At 41.5% G+C, this 16,768-nt stretch overlaps 1 protein-coding gene across 1 annotated transcript in view; it reads left to right on the plus strand.

The window, feature by feature from the left end:
• Positions 1–16,768, plus strand: part of RYR3 (ryanodine receptor 3) — a 358,818-nt gene that overhangs the window by 142,815 nt on the left and 199,235 nt on the right. Inside the window, exons 20-27 of the mRNA XM_004687571.2 lie at positions 1,157–1,373; positions 3,264–3,368; positions 7,148–7,251; positions 8,759–8,842; positions 10,425–10,584; positions 11,946–12,093; positions 12,908–13,113; positions 13,659–13,833. Of these exons, the coding sequence (XP_004687628.1) occupies positions 1,157–1,373; positions 3,264–3,368; positions 7,148–7,251; positions 8,759–8,842; positions 10,425–10,584; positions 11,946–12,093; positions 12,908–13,113; positions 13,659–13,833 (1,199 nt within the window). The remainder of the gene's footprint in view (positions 1–1,156; positions 1,374–3,263; positions 3,369–7,147; positions 7,252–8,758; positions 8,843–10,424; positions 10,585–11,945; positions 12,094–12,907; positions 13,114–13,658; positions 13,834–16,768) is intronic.

The raw sequence follows: 16,768 nt of genomic DNA on the forward strand, positions 1-16,768 counted from the left end.
CCAAGTGTCTTGCCCCTTCCTTGGGACTTCACTGTGGGCACTTCTGGACTGGAGTGAGGCCTTAACCCCAGCAGCATAATGGTGGCCCTGAGAAAGGCAGGTAGTCTGGTCAACTAACATTTCCCGCCCATTTGTCTCCCTGCGGCTGTGGACACCTGCTGATGCTTCCCCACAGTCACCCTCAAATGGCGGCTTTGGGGAACTGCAGCTTCTGCAGTGTATCATTTCTTTTAAATGTGTGATATTAAATGTGATGCTTCTGGCATGTATGGTTGGTATTTTATACTCTAGTGTTATTTAATCTTTTGTGTACATCTTAAAATAAGGGTTTCCTGTTATCCTTAATCATGATACCATTTTTTTTCTTTAATATGTGAATAGTCTGACTCAAATAAAATGACTTGAAGTACTCATGCTATAATTTCAATATGATTTTTTCAGGGAATAATACCATTTTTTTGTACTCTAGTAGTATTTATAATATTTATTTACCTACTGTAATAAGGATAAACATAATTTAAAAGTCTAATGATACCAAAATTTAAAATACACACCATTAGACTGGGTAATTAAATATCTCTACATTTAAGAATTTATCTTAATGTTATACACACACAGAAGACAACATATATGCAAGGATATTTATTGCATCACCTTTCATATTAGCAAGAAATTAGAAGCTGCAGAAAAGTCTACCAACAAAGTACGAGATATGTAAGTTTCAACTACACACAGAAATGGTACACAGGCAGAATATGGTGGCTATTTTATATACTGGTAAGGAAAAATCTCTAGCATTACATATATACACAGTACATATAAAAATACAGCTATTTATGTGGAAACAGCTTGGGGGGCACGTGGAAAGAATAAAAGTGACTTCTGCATTTAAAATCTAGTGATATGTATGGTTAACTTCATTTCTAATAACTGAGTTGGCACAGGACCATAGAGGAGCATGCCTGGATGCTTACTTCTCTCTCCATAGCTTTTTGCACACCTGGGATGTTTGCTGAATTAAGTCTCTTCCCCACAAAATAACTTAGAGTCAGAAAAGACCAGTCTTTAATTTTCACTCATTTAGGCTGAGGGTTTTTTATTTTTCATTTGTCTGTTTTAACCTCTCTTTTCCTAATCTCTCCCAATGATGACACAGAGTACGTTTTTTGATGGGTGGACGTCATGGAGAATTTAAATTCCTGCCTCCCTCTGGCTATGCCCCTTGCTATGAAGCCTTACTTCCAAAAGAGAAGATGAGACTGGAGCCTGTCAAGGAATATAAGCGTGATGCTGAGGGCATTAGAGATCTGTTGGGTACCACCCAGTTCCTATCACAAGCCTCTTTCATCCCCTGTCCCATAGACACCAGTCAGGTAGGTTCAAACTGCCAACAGAGTGAAATATAGATAAAGGATTAAATCTTCCTTCTTTTTTTTATCTTTGGGACCATTTTTATCGTATGTTCTACCGAACTCTCATGTAAGAATGTGAACAAGTATTATTCTTCATTTTTTCCACTGTGTGAGTAGATTAAGCTCTCAAAGGATTTCGCAACCAATCAGCAAGCTGAGGCCTTGGCTACATGCAAGGCCCTGTACTAGACTCTGTGAAGCATAGGCAGAAATAGTTCAGTATTTTCTAGGAGTTCACAGCCAACTTGAAGAGGTAAGAAGCAGATGTATTATTTTTAAAAGTGGAAGTATAATAAATACAGAATAAACCATCTGTGCAAGGAGATGCTAAAGACATCCTATAGGTTAGAATGTCCCTAGAAGTTTGTGTAGGATAATGGAAATCAGTAAGGACCTTTGATAACTTAAATGAGGAGTGTCAGCCAAGATTAAAGTAACAGGAATGGGGCCTAGAAGTAGAAACAAAAATTAGGGATACATAGAAGTGAATATTTTTTGTGGTTGATTGCTTGGAGAAAGAAGAGGATGTAGGCATGATTTTGAAAGAACACTGGAAAAAGAAAACTTGGAACTAGCATAGAGGACTTTGAAAGTGCTGATAAATGGAATTTTCTTTCCCCTGTTTACAGAGACTTTTTTTAGAGAGGCACATTCACATGGCATGGCAGGGGCACATAATAGCTTTCATTATTTTCTACACACCAGTGGTATTCGAATCACTGTTGAGATGTTAGAGAAAATAAATGAGAAGGAACCTTGCCTCTGAGGCACTAGGTTAATAGTTTGTAGGAACACAGCTCTCTTAGTCAATGGAAGGTCTCTTGTATTTTTCCATAATATTCCTATTACCCTGTTACATTCAGCTGTGTGAGCTTATTCCTAGCCTGCTTACTTTTATAGCTTATGATTGCCAATTCCCATAATACAGAGACAGCAGTGTTTCTCTGCTCACAGAGCCCAGTACAGCATTTGGAATGTGGTTGGAGCTGAGAATGTTGGTAAGAAACTGGGCAGGAGGTTGTGAGCCAGAGGACCTCCTAGTAGAATCATCTGCTTCCTAGGGATTCTATTCAAGACCTCTGAGGGACAAAGAAGTAAATAAGCTTTTCTGCGGATACAGGTTGTCCTTCCCTGTGTTCTTACCAAACAATGAGAAGTGCGTGTGTTACATCTTCTGGTAAATACTGTCTTCAAAAATAGTTTTTTAAAATGAGAGGATATTTCAATGAAGGAGGAAAGGTGACGACTAGGTCAGCAGTGAGAAGAGGCTATAAACATGAAGAATTAAAGTGAGAAAGTAAAAACAAGTCAAGATAAGAAAACATTAACTCTGGACCCAAAGTTGAGTGTATGGACCTGGAAACCTGGGATATCCAATGTAGGGATGTTCACTTTGAAAAGGTCCAATTTATTATTTTGAATGAGACATTGTGATTTTTTTTTTTTAGAACTTACCAACTATGTAATTATCAGAGAAGTTAAATATAAAGTACACAATCAACGCCATCCTCTCTGGGGCACATTAATCAGTTTGCTGACCAGGTATTGCTAAACCTAGCCCTGTCATTAGCACTGACAGTGCCTAGCACACATCACTCTCCAGACCCTTGATGAATGTAGGAACAAAGATCCCCCAGATCCCAAATACCAAGAGAGGATGGGCAGAGAAGAAGCTAAAAGAGAAAGGGACCTACGCAGTGTCTAGGTCAAGCCTGGGGTGGTCAGAACCCCACATCCCTCCCTGGGTGATAGTCCCATAAATTCAATTAGAGCACCTAACCCATAAAGCTTTTGTGATTTCTGTATCATTGACAGCTTGTTCTGATTTCTCTTTATTCCCTTTCCTTTTAGATTGTTTTGCCACCTCACCTAGAGAGGATCCGAGACAGACTGGCTGAAAATATCCATGAGCTTTGGGGAATGAATAAGATAGAGCTTGGCTGGACTTTTGGCAAGGCATGTGTTTCATTGATGGGGCTGGGTAGAGGGTTGCACAGCTTTGCCCCCTACATCTTTTCATCCCATCTGCATGCCTTTCTTGTGTTATTACATGTGTGACATGCCCTAATGAGCCTCTAATACTATTTGGAATACTTGCTGTCCTTACCTTTTCATCTGACCATAGTGGGGAAGCATTCAGTGCTTCACTTTGAAGTATAATAGTAGTGTGCACTTCTGTAGATGTTGTCAGGTTGGTGAAGATCCTTTTTATCACTCATTTACTGAGAGCTGGTATCAGCAATGGATGTTGGATTTTGTCAAATTTTCTTCTGCAACTACGTAGTGAGATGGTCATGAATTTTCTCTTTCTAGCATAGTCACTGTTCTTTGAATATTGAACCAGTCTTGCATTCCTAGAATAAACACCACGGGGTTAGAGTATGCTAACCTTTTCTATGTTGTCAGATTTAATTTGCCAAGATTTACTTTCACATCTATGTTCCTGCGAGTTATTGATCTGCTTTTTCCCTTGCAATGTCTTTGTTGTTGATATTAAGGAAATGTGAGCTTCATCGAATGAGTTGAAAAATACTCCTGCTTCAATTTCCTTAAGGAATTTGTATAGAATTGTTTTTATCTCTGCCTTAAATGTTTAGTAGAATTTACCAGTGAAGCCATCTGAGCTTTGTGGTTTCTTTGTAGGGAGATTCCTAGCTACAAATTTCATTTCCATAAAGGATATAAACTACCCAGTTCATATCAAGTTTTTGTAGTTTGTAACTTTTTTTTAATTTTATTTTATAACATTGCAACTCTTTTTTAAACAATTATTTACTGATGCATACAAGAACTGGATATAGACCTGAGTTGGGGGTCAAGGGATTGAGAGGATTCACCAGAGACAAGGTTAGGGAGCAGAACAGGCAGACTGACTGAAATACACTGCTGAGGGAGCAGTAGGGGAGACAGGAGAGGTCTGCTGTGCCATGCGAATTAGCTCCCTGGCTGGGGATCAAGCTTGTCCTGCAGTGGCTGTGGAAAGCTTCATAGTGCTGAGACCCCTTGTGTCATTAGGGAAGCCCTGGTAGTTTGTATTCTTAAGAAATGTGTGCCTATCACCTGAATTGAACAGTTGATAAGGGTATACCGCAGTGTTATTCTTATTCTTTGGCTATTGCTTTAATCTGGAATGGTGCTACAACCCCTGGCCATTTGTGTGTCCATTCTTGCTAGAAATTTATTAACTGCATTGGTCTTCTCAAAGTTTTTATTTTCTTGACTTTCTCTGTTATTTTTCTCATGTCTCTCATTAGTTGTATTTCCTTTCTCCTAGTTTAATTTGCTCCTTTTCTATTTTCCTTGTTTTTATTATTGTAGAAAGTTTCCCAGGGAACCTGGGGACTTCTTGACTGAAACACTGTTACCTACCTGGCTCTTACTTGCACCTGTCACTGCAAGAGCACCCACTTCCTCAGCTGTGCACAGACAGACCCAGGGGCTTAGCTCCCTTCTCACTCACCCTCATTCAGGCAATATCACCACAGCGTCACCTTCAGAAACCCCATGCTTCCCGTTCCTTCTGAGAAAACTCTCCTCTGCATAGGTGGTGGGGAAAAAAGACTGATTCATTGTTTTTAATTTGTGTAGTACAGTTTTCAGATGTATCATTAAAATTAATGGACATTCAGAGGAGGTTATGGATTCTAACTAGGAGGTACTTTTCAAAAAGAATGTAAATTGACTTTGTTCTGTGACTTATATTAGGTGTGAAGAGAGAAGGATAGGCCAGTTGTGAAACTTTCTGACCCTAACACTCTCAAATTAAGTATATTTCAGATTGGTAATGTGGAGGAATGTGCAGGCCAGAAGGCCAGTAAAACTGTTACCAAAACTGTTGCTCAAAGATAAGCAATGGAAGGCTAGAAGGCCAGTAAAACTGTTGCTAAATCTGTTGCCCAAAGATAAGTTTTAATCCTCCCTGGAGTAAATGTTCCAGGATCTAACTGTTATCTGCAGCAGGCATCCAACAAGCAGGGACTTATGACTGCCCAGCCCCTCCCACAATGCCTTTATAAACCCATGACGTTAATGAAGCCGGGGTCCTTCCCTCTCAGGGAGGATCCGCTGCGTCAGATCACTCTGGGTCAGACCCAAGCTCGAGCTAGCTAATAAAGGTTCACTTTGCTTTTACATCAGATTTGGGTCTCGGTCATTACTGGACTCGGCACTTTCATATTTGAACTGAAAGGGATCCTGCCCTCTAGCATGTATGTATTTATATGGTCACTGCAAAATTAGTCTCCTTACAAGTGACCACCTCTGCTGTGTGCACTTATAATACTCCAACCTCTCCTTTAAAGAACTAATCACAATTGCAATTTTACATTTACCCCCATGGTGATTTTACTAATGCTTCCTGATCATTTTACTGAGGCTGGGGTTCCCCTGGCTCTCTGTTGAACTCCTCTTCTCCAGCTCAGTGCCACCATGTGGTAGACACTTGGCAAACACTGTTGAATTAGCTAATTAATGCCTGGATCTGCCCTGTCCAGTGCTGTAGCCATAAGTCACAGGTGGCTTCTGAATGCCTGAAATGTCTGAACTTGAGATGTGCTATAAGTAGAAAAAAACACACCAGCCTTTGAACACTTATTATGAGGAACTAACATAAAATATCTCATCAGTAGTATCTTGGAGTAATTACTTACGATGATAATGTTGGGGTGGTATTGTGTTAAGTGAAACACATCATTAAATGTAATTTCACCTGTTTCTTTTTGCTTCTCTCATGTGGCTAGTAGAAAACTTGAAATTTACTAATGTAGTGTGCATGAGTGACTGGTTTTATATTCTTTTGGACAGTGCTGGTTCAGGTTCCATAGCCCTCTGTTCTGAAGAAGGGTATGCTAGAGTGGCATTATGGTGCTATGAATTTTGATCAGCCAGGATTATGCATATAACCACATGTAAAATTGTTTGGGGGGTGAATTTACTAGTGGTACAAGGGACTAAGTCTCAGCCCTGTGAAACCACTGGCAGCCAATACAGCATGAGTTCTAACCCCGGCCAGTGAGGTGACCTACATGGCACAGCAGACCTTTCCTATCTCACCCGCTGCTCCCCTCAGTAGCATATTTCAGTCAATCTGTCCATTCTGTTCCCCACTCTCTCTCTCTGGTGACTCCTCTGTACCTGTGCACTTCTGACCTACCTGCACCTCTGGCCTACATCCCAGTTCTTGAATGCATAAATAAATAGAATAATGGCCCTCCCTGTGGCGCAATGGGTTAGGACACAGCACTGCAAGCTAGCCGCAGCCGCTTCAATACGAGTTCGATCTCCAGCCCTGGAGGTGACCCACATGGCACGGCAGACCTCTCCTGTCTCGCCCGCTGTTCCCCTCAATGTACTTCGTCAGTCAGCCTGTTCTGCTCCCCACTCTGTCTCTGGTGAATCTTCTCACCACCCCTACATCTCTGGTCTGTACCCTAGCTCTGTATGCATAAATAAATAAAATCTAAAAATAAATAGAATAAATCTTCTTAAAAAAATTGTTCCTAGGGGGAAGTATATTCTGAATGCAAATACCTGGCTGGAAATAGATCCACACAGCACAAGTCACTGGCCACTTGGGGACTGTCTATCATTTACTAGAGAGATTGCAAAATTGCCTGTCAGCAAATTGCTGTCTTTGTCTTGCCTGATACAGATTGCCTGGGCCATGTTTCAGTGTATCCTCTTCTGTTTTTTAGCTGTCAAAATTTTAACTATACTCTTTTTATGTTGTCGCCTAGATACGGGATGACAATAAAAGACAACACCCCTGCCTTGTGGAATTCTCAAAGCTCCCTGAAACTGAGAAGAATTATAACCTGCAAATGTCAACTGAAACCTTAAAGTGAGTGTTTAATTGAATGTAGATTAACCAGTGAGTGGGTGATTTAATGCCTTACAACTGAACTGCAAAGGTATGTCTCTTGCCTCAAACACATAATACATTCTGATAAATTAGAAGGGATGGTGATTACTTATGCCACAAAAGACTTAGTATGGTGACTAACACATCCACCATTGTTATTTAGTGTATTTATTTCTTGAGAGACCACTTGCCATTTTCCAGGGGTGAGGAAAACATCTGTGGGAAAAATGGAGAGGAACTTAGAATCAATAAACCACTACTTGTTGTAGTTCCTCTTTCTTGACTGACTTAAAATGAATTTCTGAAACTAGTGGAGAAACTTGGCTTGAGTCGCTAAATTAAAATTAAAAATAACTTTTAGCTTTTCCATGTTCCCACCTGTGTTTTGAGGAATAATTCAGACCTTATTTATTTTTTTTTTTTAGCTCAAGTTGTTGTCTCCCATCTTGAATTCTTTTTGTGCTTGTTACCTGTTCTTTCTGTTGTATTTCTCTGTTCTTTCGTGTCAGTGCTGAAAATGTTAACACTGCGGTTTTGCTGGGATAGCAGTGCTTCTGACAGCGCCTTGTCTTGCAGGCACACACATATGCTGTCTTCAGTCACACAGATACTTCTTGAAGGTTTGGCTTTGGCTCCTCATGGTGTCCAGTGTAGCCCCAGGAACAGTACAGGGAACAACACAATAAATACTTGCTGACCTGTGAATTGCTCTTCTGTTTTCCAATATAAGAGAATAAGAATACAATTCTGATGTGAATTTGTAAACTAGAAGATGACTCCACTCCCAGGGGCTATTTATGAACTACTTTTCTGAATTCTTACGCTTACTATCATCTAAATTGAGTTGGCACACTGTTACCTTCCAGTCAATCTGACGGGTCTCCTATTTGTGTCAGTCAAGTTTTGTTGTAACAAATCCAAGATCACTAGTTTGAGTGCTTTCTGTGTTTGCTGAGCCTTTATGGTGCAGCATTGCATAATCGTGCACTACTTGACAATAGGAATACCTCCCAAGGGATGAATCATTGGGAGAGGCCGTCACTGGGAAAACACAATATTAGCAGTGGATTTTGTGTGCTTCAGGACCACAAGGAACAAAAAAAAAAAAAAAAACCTCATGAGATTAAATCAAGCACAAGGGAAAATTATGCTCTCAAATGATGTGGTAAGCAACAGATGCATATGGCTGCAGCTGGCATCAAACACTATGATGTTGCCATGGCTACAACATCACTAGGTGATAGGAGCTTGGGGACCACCTTCATATATGCTCTTCATTGTTGACTGGAACATCATTCCACAGTGCTTGATTGTACAGCTTCTGACTATGGCTGAAACTTCTTGTACTATTTGGCCCTTTACAGAAATGTTTGGCAACCCTGGCCTTGGCTGTATGTTTTTATCAGCTCACTTGCAGGTTGGGGACTTACTGTCCTTTCCCTGGCAGTTACTTAACCCATATCTCCCTCCTCTGTTAATGCCACAGGACCCTCCTGGCCCTGGGATGCCATATTGCCCATGTTAATCCAGCCGCTGAGGAGGATCTCAAAAAGGTCAAACTGCCCAAAAAGTAGGTTGGTTGTTTTTTTGTTTGTTAGTTTGTGTTTTGTTTTGAGTGGTTGAAGATCTTAATGTTTCTGTCTAAATTTATATTTAACACTTGCACAAAGGCAGGCGTCAGCGCCAAGTACTTGCAAGTCCCAGATCAGGATGGCTCCTCCCATTGCTGAGACACCACTAAAACCCCAGAGACAAACCTGTTGAAGTACCTGTGTTTTCAGGTTCCCCTCTCTTTTCTCACTACTGCTGTTTATTGGAAGCAAAGAAATGTGCTCTTGGTTGGGTATACAATCTTTGGTCTATATGGCTAACAGTTGGCAAAGGAACTTGAGAATGGCTGGTAGCCACAGCAGATTCACTCCTGGCACTGGCCAGTCTTTATAAATCCTCTCTGGACATGGGTGTCTCTGCTGAGATTTGAGTTTGCTCCCTAAATCCGCCTGTGCCCTCCTCTCCCTCTCAGCCTGTACATTCGCAGAGTCACATGTGTTCGCACATTTACACCCACGCTCACCAGTGCATCCCATAGCTGGCTCCCTCACTCTCCCTCAAGTGTGCCAGCCTTATGTGCAAGTATTCACAAACTGGCATCATACTAACTTATGAGCCAATTGGGTGCCAGCTTTAATCAAATGTTTATATTCCCCTTTTCCCTGTTTAACTCCCCAGCTGATAATCTCCACTCTCGAAGGTAGCTCCTGGCGCTGAGAACAGCACATCTGAGGGCAGCCTGCTGGCTGAGTCTGTTGGGGCCAGTTCTGAACATCAAGGCCTGCTGACTCTGCCCAAGTTCAGGTGTCTGGAAGGTGGCCAACAGCCTCTGTCTGCAGTAACCCTTATCTCAGAGGTCCCTGGGTAGAATAAGCCCCAGTGTTTAAGGCATCATAGTCTGGCTCCTGCAGTGATCCAGGCAGTCAAAGGTCCTGGTGTAGCAAGTACCTCCCTATCACATTGCCATGTGACTGTAATAAGCTGCCCTGTCCACTCACACAGTGACCTCTACTTGGGCTTATACCTAGTTTTTGCCCATCTTCACATTATGTATCCAATTACTTGTCAGTTACACACATTTGAGGCTTCTGACCCAGATAGCTTAACCACAAAGGTTACTCAAAGCACATAAATTCTCTGGCTTGTGTTTTCAATTCCCAAGGTAAAAGTTTTAACTGTGTAATACCCAGTAATCATTTTGTGCTGATTAGTAAGAAACCACTTGGTTCAAGACTCTGTCTGTGCCAATCTGTTTGGAACCTTTTGTATTTTTGAAGTGGTGTGAAAGGGCTGATGGTTCTGCATGCTGCATATGCCCATCATTTGCAGGAGTCCATAAATAGTTTTTTTAGAAATAAGAATGGATTTGACTAACCATCTGTTTTCTCCAGTGGTCTCATTTGAATCTGAGATGTGTAGCTAGAAAGTAGTATAGCAGGTTAGGGGCTTCATCTATGGCCTTGAAATAGGACCGAAGGTAGAACCTGTGACTGCAACCTTATGTGCATAATGTTCTTACTATGTGCTATTGGTCTAAAACCTGGAATGGGGGTTCATTAATATGTGTTCAAAACACAATTTTTTTTTTCACTTCCTCGTAGCTACATGATGTCCAATGGCTATAAACCAGCTCCTTTGGATTTGTCTGATGTGAAGCTGTTACCTCCTCAAGAAATTTTAGTGGATAAGCTTGCAGAAAATGCCCATAATGTTTGGGCAAAAGACAGAATAAAACAAGGATGGACCTATGGCATTCAACAGGTGAGAAGTGCTGGGTCGGGCCTGTGGTATAAGGGAGTGATCATCCATCAAAATGCCACTTTTTGGTGTTAGATTGGAAGGTGGAGATTGCCCTTCTACTCTATTCCTCCTGCCTCGGCACAGCACATTTGTTATTTATAGAATCATGGGACTGAGCAGAATTTGTAATGGTCACACTGGATATTAACTCTGGGCATAATTCCAGTTTTTCAGAATGGATAGGCTCACCTGTCCTTTGATAGCCTAGTTCAGTTGTAACCATGGTGTCCCCTGCGTGTGCCGCTGCATCTACTCTCATCCCCTGTCTTGCTGCTTGATGTCATTCGAGCTGGCCAGCAACACTGCTCCATGGTCTACCTGGGAGGCTTCCAAGTCAGTACCAGTGAGAGTGAAAAGAAGAGCACACTAGCCCAGGAGAGGGAAAATTAGCCTGCCAAGAACCCTGTGCCCCTCGCTCAGTCCACTAGAGCAATAGTCCTGGGTAGAGTTTTTACTTGAGCAGAGGGTGACCAGAGACCCAGGGCACAGTAAGGAACTAGGTGGAGCACAGTAAGGAACTAGGTGGAGCTCAGAGCCCAGTCCAGGCCTAAAGCTTCTGGCATGCCTCTCCTCCGAAGTGCATCCTCATCTCAGTAACTGCTAGGGGTAATATCCGGAAAGCTCGGGAGTAACTGCGCACAGGTTGATTTACATCTGAACTGTGAACCTGCACCTTCCGGAGCTGGAAGGACTACCTCTGTGGGAACAATAATAGGATGAGAAGGACGGAATTAAAGCAGCACATCATCTATATTCACTTATCATGACTTATCACTGCAGTTGTCATTATTATCGTCTTACGACCCCCAAAGACCTGAGGGAAAGAAATGTGAACACGTGCCTACTGCAAGAAAACAGACCCTCTGTAACTCTGCCACCTCTTCAGGTGTATCTCTATGAATAAAGAGTCTCCCACTGATGTGCCTCTGTTAAAAGGCCATTGTGAGGAGGCTATAACAGCTCAGTCTTTGGCAGAATTGTCCATAGGGGAACAGTTACACAAATCCCCATCTGCTTCACCTTGCGAATGAAGGTTTATAACTAATTTCATGACACTTCATTTTATTCACAGGCTGGCATTATTAAAATGTGTTCTCTAATGCTAGCTTTGAATATTAGTAACAAATTTTTTTTCACTTAATTTCTTTAATCCCGAAGAGAAGTGGCAAATGTGTACTTTGCTAAATATCAGGGCACCAGGGGAATAGCTGTTGGACTTATATGAGAAAGCCAGGTGCGCTGCTGGGAATATGTGAGTAGGACAAGCTATTTGTAAAGACAACATGTATCTCCTCAGTACCCTTTTCTCCGGCTTCACATAGGATTTGAAGAACAAAAGGAATCCCCGTCTGGTGCCGTATACATTGCTGGATGAGCGAACCAAGAAGTCGAACAGGGACAGTCTTCGTGAAGCTGTCCGGACATTTGTTGGTTATGGATACAACATTGAGCCATCAGATCAAGAGCTAGGTGAGGAGCTGACGTTGTTAATTCCACTACAGTTGGGTGAAAACATTCTCTTCTGGGAAAATGCTAACCTCAACTGGGTCTCTGACTTGCATTATCAGAGATGATATTGCTGCCCAAGAACTTTAACCTTAATGGTGTGTTTTAGGAAGTCAGGGAGAGAAAGGACAACCATGGTCGTTCATAAAACAGTCTCCCACTGCAGATGTTGCCATGACGAGCACCTGTGTGACTCATTTCTACAGACAGAAGTTTTCAGCCAGGATAACTGCACTTTTTAAGATAGTCACAAAATCAAGTTACCTTTTCTCTCTCCCTTTCCAAACATGTAAATGTCAGCTTACTTTTGAACCAGACGATTGCATCTCTAAGTTCTAACATTGAGTAATTTGCCATGAGTGCAGTATTACACACGCAGTTGAGGAGATGAATTTGGGTTAAGATAGACTTAGTTTCAAATCCTTGCTCTCCTCACTTGGTTGCCTCTGGAACCAGGAACAAGTGATTTTAACCGCCCAAGTCTCAATTTCTTCATCTGTAAAATACCTCAGTACTACAGCAGATTGTTGAGAGGAAAAACTGTTATATAGTCTCTGGGACCTACTAAAAAGGAATCATTTAATAAATGGAATTACATTATTATGATATGATGATGATGATGGATGATATTATGAACAGAATGTTTTATTGTTAATGGGAGACCTACCATCAGTCTTAGTTGATGTCACATTCTTTTGAAGAATACCGCCTAGTAATTCAAGATTTATGTTCTCTCTTTCCCGCCTACATCCTCTGCTCCCTGTCCTTCTCATGATAGCTGACCCTGCTGTGGAGAAAGTCAGCATAGACAAGATTCGATTTTTCCGGGTAGAGCGGTCTTATGCAGTGAGATCTGGAAAGTGGTATTTTGAGTTTGAGGTGGTGACTGGAGGAGACATGCGTGTCGGCTGGGCCAGACCCGGCTGTCGGCCTGACATTGAGCTGGGGGCTGATGACCAAGCCTTTGTGTTTGAAGGAAGCAGGGTGAGTCTGCATAGCATCCACATGTCCTCAGCCCCAGGTTTACTACTCCAAACGTTTAAAAGTACTGGGAATTAGAAGTACTGAATGTCAGGTTCTCAGACTTCCTGTGTTCGTGGCTGCCACTGATGGTTATATTAGACTGTAGAATATTTATCACCTAGTGACTGTCACTTTGCTCTGCCCACATCCTTCCTATCATCACCTTCATATATGCTCTCACCCCTGAGTCTATTGTCTCTGCTTCAGAGCAGACTCACAGAACACCCTGCAGTATGTGGGGAAATCTTACCACTTAGCCCGAGAAGGGGTCTGCTTGTGGTTATGGATGGCCAGGCATTAGGGGACTCTGGCCACACTTTCTGGTAAACAACAGTATATATCTCAACTTCACTCATCTGCAAGATGATTCTTGTTGAAGAGATGAGTGCTTTGTAGAAAGGAGACACCACTATCAGTTTGGATAAGTTACTCATGTGGTCATGTCTCCAGCTTGGGAGGGCTTCTAAAAATTCATTTTCTGTAAGCACTGGGATCTTGTTTTCTAGGGTCAGCGTTGGCATCAAGGGAGTGGGTATTTTGGACGTACCTGGCAGCCAGGAGATGTGGTTGGATGTATGATTAACCTAGAGGATGCCTCAATGATCTTCACATTGAATGGAGAGCTGCTGATCACCAACAAAGGCTCTGAACTTGCCTTTGCTGACTACGAAATTGAGAATGGTAAATCCACCACCTTCCCCCCCATTCCAACTTCATGAGTTGAAGGAAAATCCAGGGATTACTGGGTGAGCTCTTCTACCTCTATTTAGGGCACCTTGTCTTTGCATATTTTCACCACCAACCGTGATGGTGAAGATGAGCCCATAAGCTATCATTTTGAAGAAGCAAGCCAGGTAATAGTGATAGTTGGTATGTGTATCATAAATATAAGTTCTGACTTCCAGAAGGAAAGACCAAGCAGTTCTCTCATTCCCTGTGCCATACCCTGGCATGTAAAGGTTTTGCAGTACTACAAAGGAAATGCTAAGTGCATGTGAGCAAATGCCAGTAGAATGAGAAGAAAAGCCAATGAATTGAAAAATTATCCTTTTTTTCTGGTTTAAATTGTCACTCTACGTGTTTATGTCATTGAATATGATGTTCTGGTGAGAACCTTTGTAACAGAAAAGTTCAACCTAATTGTTGCTGCTGGTCTTATTAATAGCCGTGAACAGGCCACAATTAGGGCAGTGCTTCCAGCTACACAAAGGAATGATTCCTGCTTCTCAGTTGCTGTCTGCGTAACTCCATCACATCCACAAGGTTGTTGGAGTATGGAGAAGCAGCCCTAAACTGCACTCTCAACAAGTAGCATGGTTCCCGCAGTCTCAGTTTGGTTTCTCTGGGCTTCACTTATTTTCACCAGAAAATAAGAGGATAGGCCACATAATTTCCAGCATTTTATCCCAGAGATAAAATTCTACAGTAATCACTTAATGCTCACTATGTGCATATTCCTGTGTTGGGTGTAGGGTCACTATCTGCTTCATTGTGGATCAGGATGAAGCAGAGTGGGGAGCAGAGAAGGGGCTGCCTGGGTCAGGACATCTGGGCTCTCCTCGTGCCTCCACCCATCCCCACCTGCAGCATTCTAGATGGATGTTATTTAAAATTCTTTGCATCTTTTTTTAAAAATTATATATATATGTCTCTTTCTCTCTCTCTCTCTCTCTCTCTCTATATATATATATATGTGTATATATATATATATACATATATATATATATTTACATCATTCTCCATTTTGTACATTTTTTCATCTCAGTTGTAATCCCCATGGACTTCCCACCACTGCTTCACCCATGTGCCATCACCATAGTCCCATGTGCTCTTCCCATGCCATCGTTCATCCCATTGCCTTCTCCTCTCCTGTAGAATGTCTCTAGTTTATAGTTATTAGTTGATTTTAGTTTTTACTTTATTACAATTACTTTTTTTCTTTCCTGACCCCTTACACTCCTGCTATGATTGGCTTTTTTTTTCTGGCTTATTTCACTAATCATTCACTAATCCTTTCTAGTGCCAACAAATGGCATGAGTTTATCTTTTTTGATTGCTGAGTAATATTTCATTGTGTATATATGTACCGTATCTCTCTCATTGCCCCTTCTATAAATGATTAGGATTCCTGGTAGCTTTGAATTTCTCGGACTTTATAAAAGGAAACAGCCCCAGCTATAAAGCTAAGAAAGATAAAACTGCATAGGCAAGAGCAATACAAATGCCACATATAACATCTGAAATATGATTTATAGGGAGTTTTAGTTTTCTATGTCATTTTCACACTTCTTATCTACTGTCTTCAACAGGCTTAACCAGCTGCACCTTAGGACAGCTGTAAAGATTTTCCATATCTGAGGAAATAGAAAGGTTGTGAGTCAGTGTATTTTTCTAGAAAGACAGGATGACTAAAGCCAGTTGGGGTCATCTTTTAATGCCCTCTGAGAAAGGTTTAAAATCAAAGTTTTGAGGAAAAATTCTATTTTTGGAGACAAGAAAGACATTACCAGCAGAGCAAAAAAGGGGTGCAGTGTTCAGAGACTTACAGAGGGACGTGACAGGTATGGACGGGCATGGCGGAGACAAGCTGTCTCCTGATACAGAAAACAAATTTCTAAAGGATCAGGCTCATTCCCGAAGAGAGTACTTCTCTGGGGCAGAAAGAGGCGAAAGACTGAGACCTATGAAGCCTTGACATGATAAGGAGTAGATAAGAATACTGTCTGTTGTGCCGAGTTACAGAAAATTGTGAAGCCCAAAGCTTTGCAGCTCATGGTGTGATCCACTTTTTGGAAATGCAGAATCACACCAGGCCTACCACATCAGAAACTGCCACTAAACAAGATTCTGGGTGGTTTGTGTATTAGGTACAAAAGTAAGTGGTCATGGTACTAAGGGGTTCATTTTCTAACTATGAAATGGGGGAAAAAAGGTGAAGTATAACAAGGCAACTCAAAGCAGAAAGTTAGAAAGGGCAGTGACTGATACAAAATGAACTTTCCCTAAGAATGTGTACCAAATGTTTGATAAAGAATATGAGCTGCTGTAAGGAGAAGACTATTCCCTTATGGGGTGTAACTGAAGCAACAGTGTGGAACCAGGAAACTTCAAGAAAAGATAATATAGTTTGGAATACATGTATATGGAATGATGATGAAACTGAAAAGATAAGGTACAGATTATAACCTGAGAATATATACTAAGACTCCGGCTTTTCACTGACAACACTTTTCATCTATGGTCCAGCCAACCATCCTTGCACCTCACTCTATAGGGAATGGGGGTTGGGGGGAGTGGAAGCTGTCACAGAAGAATGTGATAACAGACAAGGGGTGCTTGAGGATAACTATAGCAGTTAGAGCTTTGTGTACAGAGATGTGATTTGACCTTCACAACAACAAAGTCTATTATTAAACAGAATTGGACTGTGTTATGTGAACGTATTATATCATACTATTGTTCACCCTGTAAGACACAGAGGCAAGATAATTGGAAGGTTCTTGCAGTTCTTTGATGGCTTAGGAATTAGCAGAAGGGCAGTTGGAGAAGTCTGCGTATCATTTGGTGGCAATAGCCCGGAAGCCTGGAATCATCATACAACATCTCTCTGTTCTCT

Source organism: Condylura cristata, unplaced genomic scaffold, assembly GCF_000260355.1.
Source record: "Condylura cristata isolate star-nosed mole 26May11 unplaced genomic scaffold, ConCri1.0 scaffold00023, whole genome shotgun sequence".
NCBI lineage: Eukaryota > Metazoa > Chordata > Mammalia > Eulipotyphla > Talpidae > Condylura > Condylura cristata.